Raw genomic sequence first — 26125 nt, 5'->3', positions numbered from 1 at the left:
GTATGACTCCAAGCCACTAGAGATTTTAAATAATCCACTACTATTCAAGATTGTCACTTCTAGACCAGCCTTTTCCCAATCTCTTCTTGGACTTCTTCCATTCTATTAATTCAATCCTCCTTAAAATCTGTTCTCCATTTTCAATAAAAGTACAATTTTTCGTCATCTGCACAAAACTTTCAACTACCCTCACTAAAAAAAAGGAAAGACCAAAATCCTAACACAGCAAATTGGTCCTTGCTTAGTATGGCTCCTCCCTACATCCTGAAAGATCATTTTCTGTTCATTCTCTCTACAGCACCCTATATATTGTTCAAAAATCACTCTCTCACCTTTGGACCCATGCACATGCTAATCCCCTTATTACCAACAGTGTTAATACATATTCACTTTTCAGATATGAACTCCCAATTTCTTTCTTTGCCACACCAAGCTCACTAGAGACACTTAAGATAGAGCCTCATATCAACATATGTTTTCCTTGGTATAATTATAGTTTATGATCTACTTTATCAATAGAGGACACAAAAGAAAATCCCCTGTGGAAAAAGATTATATCTAATTGCCAACCTGCTCTGACACATATAGGGATGTAAAAACTTGCTAAGCCAGGCACTATGGTACACAATCATAATTCAAACTACTTGAGAGGATGAAGTGGAAGATCATTTGGGACAAGAATTTTGAGGCCAACCAGACAACTTAGTGAGACCCCTGTCTGTCTCAAAAAAGGTGCAAGGGAAGGGAAAGAAGGAGAGAAGAAGAGAAATAAGGAAGTGGGGAAGGGAAAGGAGAAACAAAAGCAAAAACAAAAAAATGGCAAATAACTGACTAAATAGATTCTACCATCTATGAAACATGTTACATTTACATATATATATATAATATATATGTATTTATAAAACACTCCTGTGATTCTAACTTGGGGTTCTGTAACATTTTGCCAGTTTCCTTTGGGCTCTTTATGGTATTCTGTGACTATTCTAAAGCAATAAGGGCATTAATAGTTTGTCTTCCACCTACTCAAAGTAAATTTTTACTATTAATTTTAATGGAACATGAAACTGAAAAGGCCAAATGGATTCTCAAATCTTTTGAAAGAGGCATGGCTTAACAAAGAAACTAAGCCAATACCTTTTTTCTCACAGAAAACATCAAGTATATGAAATAAAGAGGGACCCAGGTGTGGTGGCATACCCCTGCAATCCTAGCCCTCAGGAGAAGAATCTGTGGCCAGCCTGGATTATGTACTTAGCTACAATCTGTCTCAAAGACAGGGGGGAGAGCCAGCATAATGGCAGAAACAAAAGTATACCTCCAATTTTTGTCCTTTTTTTCCTCACTTCAGATATTTTTAAGATATATTAGTACTGAAAAGGGAAGATATTTATGTACCAAGGATAATATAAAAAACAAGAATGTCGGCTGGGCATGTGGCCTAGTGGTAGAGTACTTGCCTAGCATGCATGAAGTCCTGGGTTTGATTCCTTAGCACCACATAAACAGAAAATCTGGTAGTGGTACTGTGGTTTAAGTGATAAGAGTGCTAGCCCTGAGCAAAAGAAACTCAGGGACAGTGCCCAAGCCCTGAGTTCAAGCCCCAGGACTGGCCCAGGAAAAAAAAAAAAAGGACAGAGCCAGGCACTGGTGGCTCACGCCTGTAATCCTAGCTACTCAGGAGGCTGAGATCTGAGGATCGAGGTTCAAAGCCAGCCCGGGCAGGAGAGACCGTGAGACTCCTATCTCCAATAAACCACCAGAAAACCGGAAGTGGCGCTGTAGCTCAAATGGTAGAGCGCTCGCCTTGAGCTGAAGAGCTGAGGGATAGCACCCAGGCCCAGAGTTCAAGCCCCACGACCGACAAAAAAAAAAAAAAAAAAAAAAAGGACTATCTTCAAACACAACTTGAGAACAGGATTAGAGATTATGATTACTGCGTATTTTGCTATCTTGTATGTTTGTGTGTTTTTTTAAGGTGTTGACTTCATGTCTGGCACTTACTAAGCAAACACTCTAGCACTTGAGGTAGTTCCCAGTGTTTTTTGTTTATGTGGTGTTTTGTTTTTTAAACAGCACTGGGGTTTGATCTCAGGGCCTATAGCTTGCTAAGGAACCATTTTACTATAAGAGCCTATGACTCCTTGTTTTATTTTTTGAGACAATGTCTCACTATGTAGCCCGGGCTCATGATTATCTTGTCTCAGCCTTCCAAACTCTGAGATTATACGTGTCTACCATTATGCCCCTCTATTACATTTTAATAAAAGTTAGTATTTCTTACAGTTCCAACTGTAAGAAACTGCTTATAAATCAAATTTATACAAACTATTAAATTTTTGATATGGCTAAAATCTATACAAAGCAGGTATATGACACATTATAATCAGAGTAGTTATATCAGAGGTGAAATATACAGAACAGTAAGACCCTGAATTTAAGTATCTATACAAAATAATTAGCACAGAATATATACTATGCAAATAGAATTCTTTTTTAATTTTTTTCCAGTCCTGAGACTTGAACTCAGGGCCTGGATACTGAATCTGAGCTTCTTTTGCTCACGGCTAGCACTCTACCACTTAAGCCACAGTGCCATTTCCAGGCTTTTCCTGTTTATGTGGCAGTAAGGAATCGATCTCAGGGCTTGGTGCTTGCTAGATCCCAGGGCTTGGTGCATGCTAGGCAAGCACTCTACCACTAAGCCACATTCCTGATCCACAAAGAGAATTCTTGCATAAAGAACTTTATATCTGCTGGGCACTGGTGGCATACGCCTGTAATCCTAGCTATTCAGGTGGCTGAGATCTGAGGACTGCAGTTCAAAACTAGTCCATGCAGGAAGATCCATGAGACTTCATTTTTTTTTTTTTTGTTTTGTTTTTTTTTTTTTGGTCAGTCGTGGGGCTTGAACTCTGGGCCTGGGCGCTGTCCCTCAGCTCTTCAGCTCAAGGCGAGTGCTCTACCACTTGAGCTACAGCGCCACTTCCGGTTTTCTGGTGGTTTATTGGAGATAGGAGTCTCACGGTCTCTCCTGCCCGGGCTGGCTTTGAACCGCGATCCTCAGATCTCAGCCTCCTGAGTAGCTAGGATTACAGGCGTGAGCCACCAGCGCCCGGCTTTTTTTTTTTTTTTTTTTTGTCCGTCATGGGGGCTGAACTCTGGGCCTGGGCGCTGTCCCTCAGCTCTTCAGCTCAATGCCAGCGTCCTACCACATAAGCCATAGCACCACTTCTGGCTTTTTTTCTGCTTATGTGGTGCTAAGGAATCGAACCCAGGGCCTCATGCATGTGAGGCAAGCACTCTACCACTGAGCCACCTTCCCAGCCCCCTATGAGACTCTTTATACAATTAACCACCAGAAAACCAGACATAGCCCTGTGGCTCAAAGTGGCAGAGCACTAGCCTTGAGCAAAAAAAGCTCAGGGGCAGCACCCAGGCCGAGTTGAAGTCCTAAACTCAGCCAAAAAAAAAAAAAAAAAAAACACTTTAGTCAGAAACGCTCAATAAAGTAAGCCAGGCCCAAAGAAGCATAGGTCCCATGGTTTCCCTTATTTGCAATATCTAGTATAGGTATGAGTCAAGCGGAAAAGGTCAGATAATGTGATGTTAGGAAAATGAACCCTTAAATATGTATTTTAATGTTTTCGTTTCTTTCATGCATGTGCTTCTAACGCATTTATAAGATTATTTCTTTGTTGCTTTGTATGTCCCTACCCCACAGTGTAACCCCCGCTTTCACTATATTTGATGTCAGTATAACATGTGGAGGAGATGGGGACAAACAAGTCGTTTAAGGATTCAGGTGGACCTGTTGCAACAATGAGAAGTACAAAATGTCATGTCAAAACCAGCTTTACAATGTCGGTGTGGGGGGGGAGGGGGGTATAATTGGGTGGGGGGAGGGGGGTAAAATTGGGTGGGGGGAGGGGGGAGGCGGGGAAGGGAAGTGAAGGGTAAACAAAGGAGGAGGCTGCAATGCTTGGTAAGAAATGTATGCATTATCCTGCCCATGTAATTGTAGCCCCTCTGTAAGTATGTTCTCAAATAAAATAAAATACAATTAAAAAAAAAAAAGAAACGCTCAATATACATCATAGCTTAAGTTATGATGGATACACTTAGGAAAAATATTGTGCAATATATTTGTAAACTGAACAGAACATCTTTTACAGAATTCTATTACTAGTTTTTTAATCTATGGATCAACTATAGTTACTCAGACTAAGTGTTTGGTAGACATTTTCCTAAAAATGAACAAACAGACTGGCAAGTAATAGCAATAGTTGCCAATAAAATTTAAGTTTTCAAGAAAAATTAGATTTAAAAAAAACCTGTATCTATCAACTTAAACTTGATAGTTTTTCACTGCTTAGAAGATTCTTCTAACAAGCTATGTAGTAGTGGCCAGGAGCTAGTGGCTCATACCTGTAATCCTAGCTACTCAGAAAGCTAAGATCTGAGGATCATGATTTGAAGCCAGCTGGGACAGCAAAGTCCATGAGATTCTTATCTCCAATAAACTACAAGAAAACCGGAAGTTACACTGTAGCTCAAGTGGTATAACACTAGCCTTGAGCAAAAGAAGCTCAGGACAGCATTCAGGACCTGAGTTCAAGCCCCATGACCAACCCCCCAAAAAAGGAAAAGTAAAACTGAGCCAGGCACTGGTGGCTCACACCTGTAATCCTAGCTACTCAGGAGGCCTAGGCAGATATATCTTGTGAGACTCTTATGTCCTCTTAAACCAGCAAAGAGCTAGACAAGGTATAACTCAAGTGGTAGAGTACCTTGAGCAAAACACCCAAACAAGAGCGCAAAGCCTTGAGTTCAAACCCCAGTATTAATACCAAAACAAAAAGCTAGTTAGTACTCCCAATAACTACATCTATTCAGAATGTTTCCTCTTTCCAAGACCCCGAAGGCCCTACATAAGCTGGCGCCTGATAATCTAATTTCTCTTCTTCTGGTCCTCATTAACTGCCCCTGGGTCACAAAACCCTTAGAAATATTTTTCTCACATCACAACCTTTACACTTCCTATTTCATAGCTATTCACACAGATGTCTTTCCAAATTTTAGCTTACCTCCAAGGACTTCCTAACCTTCCTAACTTAAAGTTCTCCTTCCCTATTTTCTATCCCCATCTAACTGTACTTAATTTTCCTAAGCACAACTTCATTTATCTGAAGCATTAAATTTTTTTTGTTTTGTTTCGTTTTGGGGGGGTCCGGTCATGGAGCCTGAGCTCTGGGCCTGGGCACTGTCCCTCAGCTCTTCAGCTCAAGGCTAGCACTCTACCACTTGAGCCACAGCGCCACTTCCGGCTTTTTTTCTTTTTGCTTATGTGGTGCTGAGTAATCGAACCCAGGGCCTCATGCATGCAAGGCAAGCGCTCTACCACTGAGCCATCTTCCCAGCCCCTGAAGCATTAAATTTTTTATGTATATTATCTATCCCCTTTTCCATAATGAAAACTTGCTAAGAATATGGATTTTGACATGCTCAGTATTTATATTTCTATGACCTAGAATAGTAGCTAACATATAGTGGGTACTCAAAGGATTTTTATCAAATGAGTAATTAATGTATGAACTACAAAAAAAGATCTAACAAATGAGTAATATCAGATCAAAAGGAATGAGTTTTCAAGTCAGAACACATTTGCTGAGCAGAATATGAGTGTTATTGTTTTGTTTTGTTTTTTTTAACTAAAAGGCCAGTAAGACTTGTAAGGTGAGTCCAATAAGATGAATGCAGCAAGCGTAAAACAACAAAAGCTGTTATATAAGGCCTCTTAGACCCCATTGAGGTAGGTAAATCTACATTTTGGTCAGTTTGTGCTATTACAGCAAAATGCTAAACTGAGTACTTTATAAACAACAGAAAATTACTTTAGCTGGGCACTGGTGGCTCACACCTGTAATCCTAGCTACTCAGGAGGCTGAGATCTGAGGATCACAGTTCAAAGCCAGCCCGGGCAGAAAAGTCCGTGAGACTCTGATCTCCAATAAACCACTGGAAAACTGGAAGTGGTGCTGTGGCTCAAGAGGTAGAACACTCGCCTCGAGCTGAAGAGTGCAGGGACAGCGCCCAGGCCCAGAATTCAAGCCCCAGGAGAAAGAAAGAACGAAAGGAAGGAAGGAAAGGAAGGAAGGAAGGATGGAAGGAAGGAAGGAAGGAAGGAAGGAAGGAAGGAAGGAAGGAAGGAAGGAAGGAAGGAATGTAGGTTACTTTACACAGTTCTAAGTTCTGAGAAACGCAAGATTAAGCAGTGACCATGTCAAGTCCAGGTCTCTAACTATGTTCTCATATTGCAGAAGGCTAAAAGGCAACTTTACACTCTCAAGCCCCTTTGTCCAGTCATGGGCTTGAATTCAGGACCTGGGCTCTGTCTGAGTTTTTTTGCTCAAGGCTCACACTCTACCACTTCAACCACAGCTTCACTTTTAGTGTTTTCTGAGTTTATTGGAGGTAAGTGTCTCAAGGACTTGACTGTCCAGGATGACTTCAAACTACAATCCTCCAATCTCAGCCTCCTAAGTAACTAGGATTACAGATGTGAGCCTCCTATACCTGAATTCAAAAGTCCTTTTATAGGCACTTTAATTCCATTCAAGAGGGCAGAACCCCCAGACAAGCAATTCCCCAAATCCCCATCTCTCAGTATCACTACCAGGGAGATTAAGTTCAATCTGAATTTTGGAGGGACATCATCATTTAAACCAGAGCAGTATACTGATGAGAAATCACCAGAAGATTTTAAAGCAGGGGAGTAACTTGATTTAAATTCTATCCTAAAAGTACCACATGAGCTGGGAATGTGGCTTAGTGGTAGAGTGCTTGCCTAGCATTCACGAAGCCCTGGGTTCAATTCCTCAGTACCACATAAACAGAAAAAGCCAGAAGTGGTGCTGTGGCTCAAGTGATAGAGTGGCAGCTTTGAGCAAAAGAAGTTCAGGGACAGTGCCTAGGCCCTGAGTTCAAGCCCCATGACTGGCCAAAAAAAAAAAAAAAAGGACCATAGTAGGGGTTGGGGATTTAGCCCAGTGAAAGAGCATCAGCCTGGCTAATTAATGCAAGGACCTGAGCTCAGTCTTCAGCTCTGCCCCCCACTCAAACAAGTAAAGTACCACAGTACTACAGGGGAGCTCAGTGTGGACAATGGCTCAGAGAAAGCCAGAACAGCTGTCTAAACAGATAGACAACTGCAATGGGTGGCACCAGTGGATACTGAATAGGCAAATTTAAGAAGAATCTACAGGATCTGTCAGATGAATAGTAGTATTCAAGAGGGGCACAGGAACAGGGAAGAATAATGGAGGAGTTGCCAGAAGTTTCCACAGGTTTCCAGTGAGTTAGTCCATAATACTAAAAGATATATGTGCCAGGCGCCAGTGGCTCACGCCTGTAATCTTATTCAGGAGGTGAGATCTGAGGATCGAGGTTAAAAGCTAGTCTGGGCAGGAAAGTCCATGGGACTCTTATCTCCAATTAACCACCAGAAAATGGGAAGTGGCACTGTGGCTCAAATGGTAGAGCGCTTGTGACTCAAATGGTAGAGCGCTCACTTTGAGCTGAAGAGCTGAGGGACAGTGCCCAGGCCCAGAATTCAAACCCCACAACTGACATACACACACAAAAAGGTGTGTGTTTTGTAACGGTAACCTTTCTGTACATCATCTTTATAAAAACAAATTTTTAAAATTGAAAAGATGTCTGAACCATCTTAACTGTGAAGCACCTTTGATTCAAACAAACAAGGCTGCCTCAGTGGAAAAGAGACCTTATCTGGAAACTAGATGGGAACAAATAAAATCTTAGGTGACATGCATAGGAAAAAAACAAAACAAAGCTACATTACTCAAAGATGAAAGAATAGATGGCCAGAAAGTAACAGGAAAAGTAGAAGAAAAGTTATCAAGAAGCCCAAGAATTAATTTAAACCAAAGGAAAAAGAGAGAGAGAGAGAGAGAGAGAGAGAGAGAGAGAGAGAGAAACAAGCTTAGTAGGCAAACCTGTAATTCCAGCTACATGGGAGGATTCCAAATTCAAGTCAGCCTAGGCATAGCTAGATCCCATGGGGGTGGGGACAAGCTGTGGATGAGGTGGAGAGAACTGAGGGGAGGAATGTGAAATGATGCTAAGAAGATGAGAAAGAAATAATGTCCAATAAACTTTCTATCATGGGGGATACTTAGCAAAATTCTGTGAAGCAGCAGAAATAACAACTTAGATAAAACAGTAAAGGCAAACTGGTGGGTGGAGGAGAAAGATGTTGCTGTTTTAATAAAAGCTATTTAAACCATAAACGAAAGGTAGGCCAGTTACTAGATGGGTGTATGAAGCAAAAGCAGTGTTTTCTTATATAGGAGCAACATGAAACATTTCCATTCCAACTTCACGAGTGCAGTAACAAGAGAAGAAATGAAAAGATGTAAGAAGTGAGCCAGCGTAGTTCATGCCTATAATTCTAGCTACTCTGGAGGCTGAGATCTGAGAATTGAGGTCCAAAGCCAGACTGGGCAGACAAATCATGAGACTATTAATCAGTAGAAACTGGAAGTGGAGGTGTGGTTCAAGTGGTAGAATGCCAGTCTTGAGTAAAAAAAGCCAAGTAAGACCCCTAAGTTCAAGCCCCTTTACCAACACCACTCAGGAAAAAAAAAACAAACAAACAAAGACGAAGACCAAATTGGCTGTTTCCTATTAAATCAAAATCCAGTAATTGGTATTTTTCTAGTGTCTTGTATTTTTCTAGTGTCTAGTATTCTTTCTAATGTCTTCTCAATCATGTGCTTAAAAAAAAATTCCCTAATTTTCTATCTTTGTGCCTTGTTAAATAATAAGATCTCAGGCTTATCAAGGTGGCTCAATGGTAGAGTGCTTACCTTGCATGCATGAGGCCCTAGGATCCATTCCTCAGCACCACATAAGCAGAAAAAGCCGGAAGTGGTGCTGTGGCTCAAGTGGTAGAGCGCTAGCCTTGAGATGAAGAGCTGAGGGACAGCGCCCAGACCCAGAGTTCAGGCCCCATGACTGACAAAAAAATATTATATATATATAAAGATCTCAAAGATAGTAATTTGGATGACTCAACTATTAGTATTTTTTTTTTTTGGTCCGGTTGTGGGGCCTGAACTCTGGGCCTGAGCACTGTCCCTCAGCTCTTCAGCTCAAGGCTAGTGCTCTACCACTTGAGCCACAGCGCCACTTCAAGCTTTTTCCTTTTTGCTTATGTGGTGCTGAGGAATCGAACCCAGGGCCTCAGGCATGCAAGGCAAGCACTCTACCACTGAGCCAACCTCCCAGCCCCACTATTAGTATTTTTTAAAGTCAAAGAATAACTTCAAAAACATTACACTCAACATAAAAGATATTAGAAAAATATATAGCCCCTCATCAAAACTTTTTTTTTTTTTTTGTTCAGTTCTGGGACTTGAACTCAGGGTTTGGATTCTGTCCCTGAGCCTCTATGTGCTCAAAGCTAGCACTCTACCACTTGAGACACAGCTTCACTTCTGGCTTTTTTCTGTTTATGTGGTTCTGGGGAATCGAACCCAGGGCTTCATGCATGCTAGGCAAGCTCTCTACCAGTAAGCCACATTCCCAGCCCACCATCGAAACTTCTTAAATACCCCCAAATAACATTTACTTGTAATTTCCCTCATTTTTCATTCCATTTTTTGTTTTTTTCTGCCAGCATTAGGGCTTGAACTCAGGGTCTCACACCCAACTTGCTTGCTCATTCTACCACTTGAGACATTCATGAGCACTGGTCATGAACCTAGGTCAGATCCTGCTCCACCCAATCCAGAACATGCTTGGCAACAGCATTAAACACACTGTGACATGGTATAGGTCAACTTAACAATTACCTGAAGAACTTCCATTAAAAACCCCTGCTTAATTCATTACATGTTCAATTTACATCTTAACTTTTCTAGCCACTGCTTTACTAAAACTTCAAAAACGCAACTCTAAAAATGCTACCCTGTCCTCCTCAATCATTTTGACTTTCCTCAAATCTGGTTGGTACAGAATCAGACCTTTTCAAAATATTTCAAGACATTTGGTTAGCCTCTACTAATTCTACAAATTGTCTTACACCAACTGTAACACCAAATCAAAACAGAATAGGCAAGGAGAGGCACAGAAGGAAAAGAAACCACAGAGCTGAATGAAAAATTAGGCTGTTCCTATAGTGAACATTTCAAATGCCAAAACTACCATCTTTTGGAAACTTTACGGGCAAGTCTCCAAATTACAAACATACATGATTTAGGAATTCAGAAAGAATTGTTCTAACTGATCAATGGTACAAGAGTTGTTAGGTTTCCAGTCTATTCACTTCTGAACTAGTCTGAGTTCTAGATTCATTCATGTGGAAACAGTGATATGAAAAGTGCATAGGCTGTAGTCTGTCAGAGTTCAATAGAAATTCTGACAGTTAATAATTGTTATACCAAACAAAATTTAACTTTCCTGAGTCCTAATTTCCTCACCTATAAGATAGCATCACTTATCATGGAGTATTTGTAAGGATTAAATACAAAACAACTAGAAGATATTGTGACAGGGTAGATATTCACTCACTAAACACAATCAATTGCAGTCTGCCCTCCTTTTCTGTAGGTTCAGCAGTTGTGAATTCAACCAACCATTAGTTCATCCAAAATATTTTTTAAAACCTTAATCTGTGTTGAACATGTACACACTTTGCCACTATTCACTGAACAATACTATATAACCATTCACACAGCAATTACATTGCATTCTGTGCAAGTAATCTAGACATGATTTAAAATATATAGGATGACGTATGTAGGTAGCAAATACTATGCCATTTCATATAAGGAATTTGAACATCTAGGGATTTTTTTTTTTAAGTATCCTTTGGGGTCCTACAATCTGGTCACTAAGGAATGAGAATATATTACCCGCTAATCCATCAGTCCTCTTCACATACATTCTTCTTTTTTTGGTGCTAGAGTCTGAACCCAGCCTTGTGCATACTAAAAATACACTCTAAACACACTATCACCCAGCTGTACTCCTAGCCCTTTACACATCCTTTTTAACTCCTGTATTGCAGTAAGCAACCTATTCCTGACTTATTAAAGAGTTTAGGAGCCAGGTGCTGTTGGCTACTCAGGAGGCTGAGCTCTGAGGATCAAGGTTCAAGGCCAGGCCAAGCAGACAAACTCAAGAGACCTTTATCTCCACTTAATCGGCAAAAGGCTGAAAGTATATATATGGTTGAAGTAGTACAACACCAGCTTTGAAAGGAGAAAGCCAAACAAAAGTGCAAAGCCTTGAGTTCAAGTCCAAGTACTAATACACATACACACACACACACATATATACACACATACACACACACACACACACACAAAATTTAGGATTCAGAATCTGAAAATCTAGGACTCTATTTACTATTTCCTACAAACTATTAAACTTTAGGCTAAACTGGGCGCCGGTGGCTCAAGCCTGCAATCCCAGCTACTCAGGAGGCTGAGATCTGAGGATCACGATTCAAAGCCAGCCCAGGCAAGAAAGTCCGTGGAACTCTTATCTCCAATAAACCACCAGAAAACTGGAAGTGGCGCTGTAGCTCAAATGGTAGAGTGCTAGCCTTGAGCTTCTGAAGAGCTGAGGGACAGGGCTCAGGCCCAGAGTTCAAGCCCCACCACCACCAACAACAACAACAAAAAAACTTTAGGCTAGATGTTTACTGTCTTTAAACAGATTATTCATCTGTTACCAGAAGAAAAAGAAAAAAGGAGAGCACAGGAAAAGAGAGGAAAGGACAGGGAATAGGGGAGAGGAAAGGAAAGGAGAATAAAACAAGGGAGTGGGAGAGAAGTACAGACTTACAATAATTAAGTGATAATAGTCTATTATGTAGCATAAATGGTCTAATACCAAAAAGACTAAGCTTTTACCATAATTTACCTTATATCCACAATTAAATGTGTAAAGGAAGCAAATGTCATGGGAACTGTGTAAAGCTATCTAATGTGCTCACTATAAGACTAATGATTAGAACATACCTGCTACCTCAATGAAGCTCTTGTTGGTAGAAGTCCCACCAGAAAAATTAAATCAAATTGAAAAGTGAAGTTATGTAGAACACTTTCCTATCATTACCCAACCTAGCAATCTATATCCTGAGAAATCTTTCTTAAGTAGTTTCTACACTTCTTCACTTAGCTTCCTTTTCTTCCTATTCCTCAAAATAGTTTCCCTAACAGAAACCAAGTACAGAATAAAGACAGATAGCTAAGTGTGCTCAAGTTAAAAAGTGATTGTTGCCAGGCGCCGGTGGCTCACACCTTGTAATCCTAGCTACTCAGGAAGCTAAGATACAAGGATCATAGTTCAAAGCCAGCCCGGGCAGGACAGTCCGGGAGACTCATCTCCAATTAACCACCAGAAAACCAGAAGTGGTGCTGTGGCTCAAGTGGTAGAGCGCTAGCCTTGAGCTGAAGAGCTGAGGGACAGCACCCAAGCCCAGAGTTCAAGCTCCACGACTGACCAAAAAAAAAAAAAAAAAAAGTGATTGTCCTTGTTACAATCTATAAGAAAAAATTCAATCTTATTCTAGAAGACAGAACTGCCAAATATTTGTCTATATAAAAGCATTTTCTTAATATTTCCATAACTTTTTAAATTTTATCTTCTTTAAGACAGTGGAATCTCTTGAGTATTTCTGACATTATTAAGAGTTAAAAGTAGGAAGTGGCGCTGTAGCTCAAGTGGTAGAGCGCTCGCCTTGAGCTGAAGAGCTGAGGGACAGCGCCCAGGCCCAGAGTTCAAGCCCCACGACCAACAAAAAAAAAAAAAAGAGTTAAAAGTCAATAAGGAGCCAGATGCTGGTGGTTCACGCTTGTAATCCTAGCTACTCAGGAGGCTGAGATCTGAGGATCGCGGTTCAAACCAGCCCAGGTAGGAAAGTCCGTGAGACTCATCTCCAATAAACCACTAGAAAACTGGAAGTGGTGCTGTGGTTCAAGCGGTAGAGCGCTCGCCTTGAGCTGAAGAGCTAAAGGACAGTACCCAAGCCCAGAGTTCAAGCCCCATGACCCGACCAAAAAAAAAGTCAGTAAGGCCCCAAAAGCATCTAATAAGCAGCTCCAAGGACTCAACTTCACTACAGGCAAAACATTTTAGTGGAACAGGACTGCACGTTCAAAAATTGAATTGTTGAGATAAAAATCAACCAAGAAAGAAAGTGCTCACACCTCAATTCCAATTACATCCCATCTACTCCTGAGGTACTGAAAGGATAGAGAATTGAGGCCATCCCTGGCAAAAAGTTATTGAGACCCCATCTCAACCAACAAGCTGGGTGTGGTACTACGTGGCTGTCATCCCATCTACATGGGAGGCATAGTGACCCAGGTTGGGCCAAGGGAGAAAAAATAGTAAGACTTTATATAAAAAACTGAAGCAAAAAGGGCTAAGGACATGGATCAAGTAGCGGAGTGCCTGCCTAGCAAGCCAGAGGTTTAAAACCCAATCAAAAGAAGGAGAAGAAGAAGGAGAAGGAGGAGAAGGAGAAGGAGAAGGAGAAGGAGGAGAAGGAGGAGAAGGAGGACAAGGAGGACAAGGAGGACAAGGAGGACAAGGAGGACAAGGAGGACAAGGAGGACAAGGAGGACAAGGAGGACAAGGAGGACAAGGAGGACAAGGAGGACAAGGAGGACAAGGAGGACAAGGACGGGGAGGGGGAGGGGGAAGGGGAGGGGGAGGGGGAAGGGGAAGGGGAAGGGGAAGGGGAAGGGGAAGGGGAAGGGGAAGGGGAAGGGGAGGAAGGGGAGGAGGAAGAGGAAAAAGAGGAAGAGGAGAAGGTCATCAAAGCAATAACTTAATTCACAGGGAGTATAAAAATTCTCAGCTGGAAACTGGGCTCACACCCATAATACTAGCCGTTTAGGAGGCAGAGACTTGGAGAACCCTGGTTCAAAAACAGCCTGAGCAAAAAGTCTGTGAGATTCTATCTGTAATTAACCAGTAAAAATGCCAGACTGGAGGCTTGGCTTAGGTGGCAAAGCACCAGCTGTAAACAAAAAGCAGAAAGAGCCCAAGGTCCTGAGTTCAAACCATAGTGTACACACACACACACACACACACACACACACACACACACACACACACACACACACACACACACACACACACACACACACACACTTTCTCAGCTGGGTATTGTAGTATATGTCTGTAATCCCACATCTTGCCTCAAGAGGCTGAGACAAGAGAATCCTAAGACTTGGGACTGGGAAGATGGCTCAGTGGTAGAGCGCTTGCCTTGCATGCATGAGGCCCTGGGTTCGATTCCTCAGCACCACATAAGCAAAAAGAAAAAAGCTGGAAGTGGTGCTGTGGCTCAAGTGGTAGAGCACTAGCCTTGAGCTGAAGAGCTGAGGGACAGCGCCCAGGCCCAGAGTTTAGGCCCCACGACTGGACCCAAAAAAAAAAAGGGAATCCTGAGACTGAGGCTGGCTTGAGATATATACAAGAGGACCAATCTCAAAAAAGAAAAACCTCAAAACATAACTATATTCTTTCCCAAAGAAATACATTTATGAAGATTGTTATTTATAGACTAATCAGTCACAGAAGGGCTATAGTAAGATCTCAATAGACATTCAAATAGCTATTTCTAGGACTATTTGTTCATAACACCAAAATCAGCAGCCGTACCAACCATATGAACATATTCATCATTTTCTGAGCTTGTCTGAGCTTGACCTCATCTAAGCCCCTTAAGCAAGACAATTAATGGCCTAGTTCATGTAGCCCAGAGTTTAAAAGCTATTAAGGTATCATGGTAATCATTACTATGTGTGAATCTTACTTCCCCACAATCATTTCTCACAGGTCAGATTTAGGAACACACACACACACACACACACACACAACCTTAGGGCCACTGAGTGTGGTTCTGAGCACTAGGCTCCAATATTTATGAGTGTTTATTAATACATGATTACTAGCATGATCTTCCCTATCAGGGATATTGCTAATGATGCTTTTAAGTACTTCAACAGCAGCAGGAGAAAAGATAAGGGGTCTCAGAGGGGGGGAAAAAGCACTGCAGAACATAACTACCTGAAAAAGAAATAGTCAACATACAGGCTAAAACATGTTAGGGTTACCAACAGTTGGCAACAAGTACCAGTTACCACACAGTGTGCTTGTCAGATTTCCCAACATGCAAAACAGAAAGAAGCAACCCTTCATAGCGTACTGCTGACTTCTATAGAGAAGAAATGACTTTTCCAAAATGATTTCCTTTGCTTTCCAAGATCATTTCTGTGTGTGTACGTGTGCATGCCAGTAGTGAGGCTTGAATTCAGGGGCTGGACATTGTCCGCTGGCTATTTCTTGAACCACAGTTCCACTTTCAGCTTTTTGGTGGTAAAATGGAGTCTCACAGACTTTCCGACCCCAGCTGTCTTCTAACAGTGATCCTCAGATATCAGCCTCCTGAGTAGCTAGGATTATAGGCTTGAGTCACTAGAGCTCAGCTCTTTTCATGATCTTTAAAACTTTAAAAATTTTAAGGTCCATCTCAGGTTCAAATTTTTATATTAAGTTGAATGAAAGCTGCATATTTTTAATATTAGTAAGTTACAAGATCACTTTTTCACACTTTTTCTGTATCTCTACAAGGTTTTTTGTTTTGTTTTGTTTTTTGGGTCCGGTCGTGACGCCTGAACTCTGGGCCTGGGCGTTGTCCCTCAGCTCTTCAGCTCAAGGCTAGTGTTCTACCACTTGAGCCACAGCACCACTTCTGGCTTTTTGCTTATGTGGTGCTGAAGAATCGAACCCAGGGCCTCTGGCTTGCAAGGCAAACACTCTACCACTGAGCCACCTTCCCAGCCCTCTCTACAAGGTTTTAAAAGATCTTTTTAAAACCTAAATCCCATTTGCAAAAGTACATGTCTTAGAAACATGGCAAGCATTCAACAAGTTTACTTATCAGTAAAATTCCTTAAATTGAAAGATTGAAAAAAAAATTACAAAGATAAATTCCTAGCAGTGCTACTGAAGATACAATGTTACTACCATAGAAACTGAGAAATACTCAACATATTCTGAAGACAGTATCAAGAGAAAAAGAATTTGCCCAACACAGAAACCATTGATTAAACTCATGATTAAAAATCATGAGGCTGGGAAAGTGGCTCAGTGGTAGAGTGTGTTCATGCCTTGCATGCACGAGGTCCTGGGTTCGATTCCTCAGTACCTCATAAGCAGTAAAAGCCAGAAGTGGCGCTGTGGCCCCAGTGGTAGAAGGCTAGCCTTTAGCTGAAGAGCTGAGGACAGAGCCCAGGCCCAGAGTTCAGGCCCCACGACTAGCCCCCTCCAAAAAAAAAATCATGATTGGGAGGCCAGGCCCTGGTGGCTCACACCTGTAATCCTAGCTACTCAGGAGGCTGAGATCTAAGGATCACAACTCAAAGCCAGCCAGGGGAGGAAAGTCCCTGAGACTCTTATCTCCAATAAACCACAAGAAAACCGGAAGTTACACTGTGGCTCAAGTTGTAGAGCGTTGGACTTAAGCTGAAGAGCTGAGGGACAGCACCCAGGCCCAGAATTCAAGTCCCACGATGGACCAAAAAGAAAAAAAAAAATCATGATAGGGGATGGGAATGTGGCTTACTGGTAGAGTACTTGACCAGCATTCATAAAGCCCTGGGTTCTAGTACCATAAAAACAGAAAAAGCCAGAAGTGGCGCTGTGGCTCAAGTGCTAGCCTTGAGCAAAAAAGCAGCTCAGGGACAGTGCCCAGGCCTGAGTTCAAGCCTCAGGACTGGCAAAAAAAAAAAAAAAAAAAAAAACCTCATGATTAATCACATGGGTATAAATATTTGTTCTGAACTGCTGTAACTCTTAATCTTTCAAAGCAACTTTAGGCCTTGCCTTACCAATAACAAGCTGATTTTTAATATCTTTAATGTTGATACAAAAGACAACTTCTGCTGAAAGCTGTTAAGCTTACACAATTCGTTTCCAATCACCAAAATAAAAAGAAACAAATGAGCACCTGTCATAATTAAGGTTCCAAGAGTCATCTAATAAATGGACAAAAACAGGTATTGTGTTCCAAACGGTAAATAATAAGCATCTTTGGTTATTATCCTTAGACTGATGTCCTGTACAGAAACCTCAGGGGGGGGGGGGGGGAACCTCAGCGATAACATTAACTCTATTTTAAGTTAACTCCTGAAGCCAACAGTGGAAGAACTTGAGAAGGAAGAGGAGAGTGTTGAAGACATTGTCCCCTCCAAGCAGTGTTCGATCATCCGTGTTCAAGAAAAACGAGAAGAAGTTATCGGGAGGCAGAAGTGAACATGCTGAGAAGGGAGGTGAAAAAAATTTTTTTAAATACAATAAAATAAAAACGACTGGAAAACGGGCAAGCACGCAGATTCACCAACCTTCAATTACAGGCATGTTGCAGAGGAGCTTGGCCCGCGCGGGCCGGGCCCTGGCTCCCCGCACCCGCTTCCTTCTCCCCGCAGGGAGGAGGTCTGTGCGCGGTGACTCACGACAAAAATTCAAAAAATAAATAAATAAATACAGACACACCCTCTGGGCTGAACTGACATAATCGCCCCCACCCTCCGCCGACGCTGACACACTCACACACACACACACACACACACACACACCCCGCTTTTCCGTTCCCGTCGGCGGCTTCACCCGGCACCTCGTCCCGGCCCTCTCCTCCCTCTCTCTCTCTGTCTCTCCCGATCTTAGAGCCGTCTCCGGGCGCACAGACGGCGGAGTGGTAGTTTGGAGGAAGGTGGGGGGGGAAGTCCCTCCAGACCAGACACCCCCCCAAGTGGGAGGCAGCTGGGGTGCGGAGGGGAGCCGCGCGCCTCCCGGGAGCAAGCCCGCGAGGGAGCCGGCGGCAGGGAGGGGGCGCCCGGTGGCGGGCTCCCGGCTCCCTCGCCCATTTTTGCTCTCTGGGCTCCGGGCGGCTGGAACCGCAGCCACTTCCTGTATGGCAGCCCGACTCCCTCCGTCCGGCCGCGGGCTCGCTCCGGGGTCCGGATCGGGGCCCGGGGCCGGGCTGGGGCGGCGGCGGCGGCGGCGGCTGAGGTCCCGGGCAGCTCCCCACCCCGCCCGGTGGGCTGGTCCCGCCCGCCCGGGTCCCCGCTCGGCCCGGCCGGCGCCCGCCCGCCCGCCCGCCCGCGCGCCCGCGCGCCTCACCTGTATGTAGTTGTTCTCACAGTAGTCCGCCACCCGGGTCAGGTTCTGGTAACTCTCTATCAGCGCCCTCTTGCCGGACGGGATCTCCTCCTCTAGTAACATCTGCAGCTCTGCCATTTTCCACCCCTCTGCATCGCTTCCTCTCGCGTTAAAGAGACAGAAGAGGCAGCGGGGTCCGCCGAGGCTCGCGGCGCCTCACAGCCCGGATACGAGCCGCGCGCCCGCCCTCCCGCCTGGTATTGTGGGACGGCGCCTCCTCCCCTTCCTCCTCACGTTCCCCGCCCTCCTCCACCCACTTCGCGCAGCCGCCAGAACCCCATCCTCTCGCGAGTCTTCATTTTTTTTTTCTTCTCTTCCTCCCCAACCCCCCGCCCCCACACACCACCACCCCTCACCCCCCCCACCTCCCACGGCGCGCCACACACGGAATGGTGTTTTTTTTCTTCTAGCATGGGCTTCTGGGAATTGTAGTCTCCCGCAAGCTGGCTTTTCCCCCTCAAGGCGCATGCGTCCAGGGAGGAACCCTACCGGGATTGGGGGAAAAAAAAACGTCCAGTCAAAATGGTGTTTTAGGTTCCGAGTTTCCTGGTGGCGCCAGAAGGTGGCGCCACAGAGCGATTCTAGAGAACGACATTCGGTTCCCGGAGAAGATTGAGCAACTTGGCACAACTTGGCCAATTAGGAAAATGTCAGTGAATCAGAGCCATCCACTCTCATGGAAACTTTCCCTGTGTCTTCTGAGAGATAATGTGTGACTCAGGCTTTAACTTCTTAACTTCTGCGCCCATCGATTCATTTGAAATTTAGGAAATATCAATTGGCAGCTGTGTACCAAGCAATGTGCTAGACGTTGGAGGCACAAGTTAGACAAGAATACCTTGTCCCCTTAAAAGGTAATAATTTTAAAATAAACACACATAATTTTACTGCTTTCCTGTCCCCGTTCAATTCAGACTCTCCTTGACGTATATTCTTCCTTCAGTTTTTAAGTCGGGCACACTTTCTTTTTTTTCTCGGTTGGACACAATCCTTTTTTTGTTTTATATCACCACTTGCTTTGAAAGAGTCTCAAAAGATCCTTTATTTTAAGCTTTCCACGGGAACATTAAATTCTTTTGAAATAATGAGCTATTCAAAAGTGTCTAAAGGGATTGGAGGTGTGGCTCAAGAGGTACACTGCCTGCTTAACAAAGTCAACGACTGAGTTCAAACTCCAGTACCATTCTGGCATCAGAAAAAGAGTGTTGAAGATGGCAACAATGCTTGATAAGAAATGTACTCATTACCTTGCTCATGCAACTGTAAGCCCTCCTCTGTACAGTATTCTCACAGTAAAAAACATTTTTTTAAAAAAGAAGGTGTCCAAGATCTTAAAGAGAAACTAAAGATCATTTTCTAAAACATACATTGTCATTAATCTATAATATTATTTGAAGTTCTAATAGTGGGAGAGTACTCAACTAAAGAAATAGCTCCTGGGGGGGGGACTAATGGGTGGAGGGCAAGGGGGGGTGGGAGGGGATGGGAAGGGGAAACAAAGGAGGAGGCAACAATGCTTGATAAGAAATGTATTCATTACCTTACTTACGTAATTGTAACCCCTCTGTATGGTATTTTCACAATTTAAAAAATTGTAAAATAAAAGAAAAAAAGAAATAGCGCCTGTTGAAAGGGTTTTAAGGAAGGAGGTATGCCATGGGAAGAATGACAGAAGGAATGAAATAGATCAGATTCATTATATACATGTGTAGCAATGTCTTGATGAAACCCTCCTTCTATAATGATTATATACTAAAAAAAAAAAAAAAAAAAAAGAAGGGGAAAAACACCAAAAACAAAGTGGCATGTCTCTTTTCAGGCTACTAAGGCATGAGGCACCAGAGCAGCAATCTCCAGCAACAGTCTACAAGATGATACAGGAAGACCTACAACAGAACCAGATGTGCCAACAGTGCCAGATATTTTAGCAGTGAGGCCCAAACTCCTTGAAGAACCATGACAAATGAAGAACCTAAAGACAAATGTTTCTCCAGCACCAGCAAGATTTAGTTTACTCTCCCTGTCCCAAGTTTATGTGGGTTTGGAGAGCCCAACACTACTATGACAAGGCCAAAGGCATCTGTCACCACATGACATAAGAGATGGAGAAACTGGGCCTTGGTGATTCACACCTGTAATCTTAGCTACTCAGGAGGCTGAGATTTAAGGATTGTGGTTCAAAGCCAGCCTGGACAGAAAAAGTCTGTGAGACTTTTATCTCCACTTAACCCCCAGGAAACCAGATGTGGCACTGTGGCTCAAAGTAGTAGAGCACTAGCCTTGAATGTAAAAGCTCAGGGACAGTGCTCAAGCCTTGGGTTCAAGCCCTACCACAGACAAACAAAGGGGGGGGGGAAGAGATGGAGAGATTGAATAAATTCAACAAGAATAAGAAGCTGGTCAAGAAACTGAAAACCTGGTACATTTGATGCCTTTTTGGAGAAGAGTCTGATTAAGTACATTTCATAAACCCTAACCTAGGATTTAGAAAGCTAAGTTCCTTCCCTGCTGACTCAGAATGGAATATGATAACCCAAAATCAATTAGATGAAATCCACAATTAAGATGAAGGCCATTCCAGGATGACAGATGATGAGCTTGTATAAAATATCCACCTATCAACTACTTGTTGTAACCACTCAAGATTGACATACATGCTCCATACATCAAAAGTATAATACCGGCCCAGCACTGTTGGCTCAAAGCCTGTAATCTTAACTACTCAAGATGCTCAGATCTGAAGATTGCAGTTCAAGGCAGCCCACGAAGTAGAAGTACAGTTTATGTGATTCTTATCTCCAAATAACCGCTCCCCCCCCCCCTCCAAAAAAAAGCCAGAAGTGGAGCTATGGCTCAAGTGGTAGAGTGCTAGTCTTTGCGGGGGGGGGGGGGGGGGGGGAAGCAACACTCAGAAACAACCCCCAGCCCCAGGAGAGGTACACAAACAAACAAAAAACACATAGACCTGTACTCTAATAAATTTTAGTGATAGTTGAAGAGCAAGAGGAGGAGGAGAACAAGCAGGAGGGGAAGTGAGAAGTTAAACCACAGACCAAACCAACAACATATTTGTACAACAGATTTTTTTTTTAACTTGGTGGCATAGGGAGTTGGTAACAGGGTCTCCAGGCCAGAGTTGAACCCATGGTTCTTGTTTGAGCCTTTGAAAGGTTGAGATTTCAGGTATGCCACCATGCTTAGTTCACAAGTGTGATAGAGTTGAATCCATGCCTCAGCCCCAATTAAATGTCTTCCAAAAAAATTCCAACAGAGAATAACAAAACAATACAAGGTAGCAATATGGTGGGCACCAGTGGCTCACACCTGTAATCCTTGCTACTCAGGATGCTGAGATCTAAGTTAAGATTGAAGTGCAAAGGGGTGGGACAATCTATGAGATTCTTTCTCTCTTTTTTTTTTTTTTGGCAGTCATAAGTCCTGGACTCTGGGCCTGGGCGCTGTCTCTCAGCTCTTCAGCTCAAGGCTAGCACTCTACCACTTGAGCCACAATGCCACTTCCAGCTTTTTCTGCTTATGTGGTGCTGAGGAATCGAACCCAGGGCCTCATGCATGCAAGGCAAGCGCTCTACCACTGAGCCACCTTCCCAACCCTATATGAGATTCTTATCTCCAATAAACTACCCTCCCCCCCCCCAAAAAAAACCAGAAGTAGAGTTGTGACTCAAGTGGCAGAGCGTTAGCCTTGAGCAAAAGGAAGATCAACAACAGCACTCAGATCCTGAGTTCAAGCCCCAGGACGGGCAACAACAACAACAACAAGTAGCAATATAATACAGTGAAAGAAACGAGAAATCAGACCACTAGCAATTCACTCTCTCCTGTTCTCCCATCACTGCCATGCTCAACACCACCCCTGGCCCCACTCCATGCCACAGCCACCTTTTTCCCTTTTACATAAAGGGAAGAGAGCCGGGCGCTGGTGGCTCACGCCTGTAATCCTAGCTACTCAGGAGGCTGAGATCTGAGGATCGATGTTCAAAGCCAGCCTATCAGGAAAGTCCGTGAAACTCTGATCTCCAATAAACCACCAGAAAACCGGAAGTGGCGCTGTAGCTCAAGTGGTACAGCACTAGCCTTGAGCTGAAGAGCTGAGGGACAGCATCCAGGCCCAGAGTTCAAGCCCCATGACCAACAAAAAACAAATAAACAAACAAAAAAAAACATAAAGGGAAGAGGGAGAATATTGATCTGCTACAGTTGCCATAAAAATAAATGCCATTGACTCTGTAGCTGAAAATAGCAGAAATTTGAAGCTGGGTACAAGTGGCTCATGCCTATAACCGTAACTACTCAGGTTGTTGAGATCTGAGGATCACAGTTCAAAGCTAGCCTGGGTAGAAAAATCCCCATGAGCCTCTTATCTCCAATGAACCACTCAAAAAAAAAAAAAAAAAAAAAAAAAAAAACCAGAAATGGCTCAAGTGGTAAGGCACTAGCCTTGAGCACAAAGAGACTCAGGACCATCACCTAGGTCCTGAGTTCAAGTCCCACAACCTACAACAACAACAAAAAAAGAAACACCAGAACTTTTGTTTCTCATACTTCTAGAATCTTTTTGTTGTTGATGGTGGTGGTGGTTTGGGGCTTGAACTCAGGGCCTGGGTACTTTCCATGGGCTCTTTTGCTCAAGGCTAGCATTCTACAACTTTGGGCCATAGTGCTACTTGCAGTTTTCTGGTAGTTAATTGGAAATAAGAGTCTCACAGACTTTCCTGCCTGGGCTGGCTTTGAACCGTGATCCTCAGATCTCAGTTCAGATCTCCCACCGTGATCCTCAGATCTCAGTTCAGATCTCCCACTCCACTCCAGGCTCTTTTCCTTTTCATTATTTTTCAGAGTATCCTGTTTTTGCCTGGGCCAGCCTGATCCAAAGTCCTCCAACATGTGCCCCCTAAATAGCTGAGTTGAAAACTGATAAATGAGGGCTGGGATGTAGCTCAGTGGCAAAGTGCTTGCCTAGCAAGTGCAACGTCCTGGGTTCGATTCCCAGTACCAAAAAAGAAAAGACAAAAAAGAAAAATGATAAATGATAAATCACATCCAGCTTTTTACTGGTTTCAATGGGGTTTTGCTAAGTTTCTCCAGGATCCTTCTGATCTCCACCCACTACCTCCTAAGTAGCCAGGATTAGAGTTATGAGATACTATGCCTGGCTCCTCTTCTTTTTTGGGGGTAAAGGGGAGCCGAGAGGGGGGTATAGATGCTATCCCTGAGCTCTTTTGCTCAAGGCTAGCACTTTACCACTTTGAGCCACAGCTCCACTTCCAGTTTTTGAGTGGTGAATTGGAGATAAGAGTCTCACAGGGACTTCTGGCTGTGCAAACTGTGATCCTCAGATCTCAGTCTCCTGAATAGCTCGGATTATAGGTGTAAGCCACTGGTGCCCAGCTTCCTTTTTCTGTCTTCTTTTTATCCACTTAAGTCCCTGTGCTTGTTTGGTTTGTTTGTTTAGCTGGTATTCTACAACTCAAGCCATGCCTCCAGCATGGCTTTTTGCTGTTTTCTTTTACATAAATTCTCATGACTTTTCTTCTCAGGCAGCCTTTGAACCACCATCCTCTGGATATCAGCCTCTGAGAAGCTATGAATCATAGGCATGAACCACTAACATCCAGTTACAATATTACTTTATTAAATACATAGTTTCAAGTACTTTTAATATAGTAGGAGTTAAGCCTTCACATTTGATTTAGGAGGAGCATTAGTCATCTATCATGTGACAAAAATCCCTGAGGAAAACAACTTAGAGGAGGACATATTTATTTTGGCTCAGTCCACGGTCACTTACTGTGGGCATGCATTGAATCAGAACATCTTGTCAGGGAGTGTGTGCTGGTGCCAGGTGCCAGGAAGCAGAGAAAGAAAAACACTGGTCAGGCAACAAGACATACCTTCCAAATGCACGTTTCCAGTGACCTACCTTCTTCCACTGGCCCCACTTAGCAAGAACTTGGTAGGTTGATCCATTAATGAAGCTATCACCCTTGTAGTTTTCTCACCTCTCCATAATACCAACAGCTGGAGACCAAACTTTGAACACATGAGCACTATAGGGGGACATTTCTTTTTTTTTTTTTTTAATTTTTTTTTTTATTCCGGTCATGGGGCCTGAACTCTGGGCCTGGGCGCTGTTCCTCAGCTCTTCAGCTCAAGGCTAGCACTCTACCACTTGAGCCACAGCGCCACTTCCGGCTTTTTTCTTATGTGATACTGAGGAATCGAACCCAGGGCGTCGAGCATGCAAGGCAAGTGCTCTACCACTGAGCCATATTCCCAGCCCTATGGGGGACATTTCATATCCAAATTATACCAGGGAGTAAACTGACATTCCGAAATTCTACAACTTCGTGTGTGTGTGTGTGTGTGTGTGTGTGTGTGTGTGTGTGTGGGTGTGGGTGTGTGTGTGGGTGTGTGTGTGCACATGCACATATGTACATACACCAGTACTGAGGCTTGAATGCAGGGCCTGGGTACTGACTCTGAGCTTCACTTTTATCAAGGATAACACTCTACCACTTTAGCCACAGCCTCACTTCTCGCTTTTTGGTTGTTAATTGGAGGTGAGTTTCACAGACTTTCCTGCTTAGGCTGGCTTTGCACCACAATCCTCAGATCTCAGCCTCCTGATGATGTAAGCCATCTTACAAAATGTCTACAAAATTCTACAACTTTTCATTCTTCTTCCTTCTTTTCTTTCTTTCCTCTCTGTCTTTGTCTCTCTGTCTCTCTTCTCTCTTCCTCTCTCCCACTTCCTCTTTTTTTGTGCTGGTACTAGGACTTGAACTCAGGGCCATGGACTCGTGTGTGTGTGTGTGTGTATGTGTGTGTGTGTGTGTGTGTGTGTGTGTGTGTGTGTGTGTGTATGCTGGTCCTGGGGCTTGAACTCAAGGTCTGAGTTCTGTCCTTGAGCTTTTTTGCTCAAGACTAGTGCTCCACCACTTGAGCCACAGCTCTATTTACTCCTTTTTTGGGGGGGGGCGGCTGGTCGTGGGGCCTGGACTCTGGGCCAGGGCGCTGTCCCTCAGCTCTTCAGCTCAAGGCTAGAGCTCTACCACTTGAGCCACAGTGCCACTTTCCAGCTTTTTTCTTTTTGCTTATGTGGTGCTGAGGAATTGAACCCAGGGCCTCATGCATGCGAGGCAAATGCTCTACCACTGAGCCACCTTCCCAGCCCTATTTACTGCTTTTGTGGTGCTTAATTGGAGATAAGAGTCTCATAGACTTTCCCACCCAGGCTGGCTTTGGACTGCAATCCTCAGATCTCAGCCTTCTAAGTAGCTAAGATTACAGGTTTGAACTACCAAACACACAGCAAAGCCTTGTACTCTTCTTTGGCTTCTTCCATTCAAGGATGGATCTCTACCACTAAGCCACTACTCCACTTTCTACTTTTTGTTGGTTAAAATAGGGAGATGAGAGTCTCAAGAGTTGTCTGATCTGGCTAGCTTTGAACTATAATTCTCAGATCTCAGCCTCTTGAGAAACGAAGTATTAGAGGTGTGAGCCACCAACCCCAGTCTTCAATTATTTCTTTTCCTTCCTTCTTATCAAAATAACATACTAAACTGGGCTCTGGTGGCTGTAATCCTAGCTACTCAGGAAGCTGAGATCTGAGATCATGGTTTGAAGCCAGACCAGGCAGGAAAAAGACTCATCTCTAACCACCAGAGAGCCAGAAGTAGAGCTGTGGCTCAAGTGGCAGATCACTTGGGCAAAAAAGCTAAGGGACACCCTCAGTAGTGAAGTTCAAGCCTCAGTGCTGGCATAAAAATAAATAAATAAATATTATGGGGGTGGCGGGGAAGGAGGGAGGAGGAGAGAAATGGGGCAGGGAACT

At 43.5% G+C, this 26125-nt stretch overlaps 1 protein-coding gene across 15 annotated transcripts in view; it reads right to left on the bottom strand.

Annotated features, from left to right (window-relative positions):
• The window catches only part of Abi1 (abl interactor 1), a 105414-nt gene extending 86913 nt beyond the window's left edge, over positions 1 to 18501 (bottom strand). For 6 of the 15 annotated variants that reach the window (XM_069998282.1, XM_069998287.1, XM_069998283.1 and 3 more), the window contains exon 1: positions 18229 to 18462. In XM_069998282.1, coding sequence (XP_069854383.1) covers positions 18229 to 18345 — 117 coding nt within the window. In that variant the 5' untranslated portion in view covers positions 18346 to 18462. Of the gene's footprint in view, positions 1 to 18228 lie in introns of all 15 variants that reach the window. The other 9 variants (XM_069998285.1, XM_069998293.1, XM_069998296.1 and 6 more) reach the window with 3 other exon arrangements.
• Between the last annotated feature and the right edge of the window lie 7624 nt (positions 18502 to 26125).

The sequence above is a fragment of the Dipodomys merriami genome, unplaced genomic scaffold (genome assembly GCF_024711535.1).
Source record: "Dipodomys merriami isolate MVZ:Mamm:240054 unplaced genomic scaffold, mDipMer1.0.p SCAF_51, whole genome shotgun sequence".
Classification (NCBI taxonomy): Eukaryota; Metazoa; Chordata; class Mammalia; order Rodentia; family Heteromyidae; genus Dipodomys; species Dipodomys merriami.
Note: the sequence above shows the minus strand (reverse complement) of the source record. Positions and strands in the feature narration are given on the sequence as shown.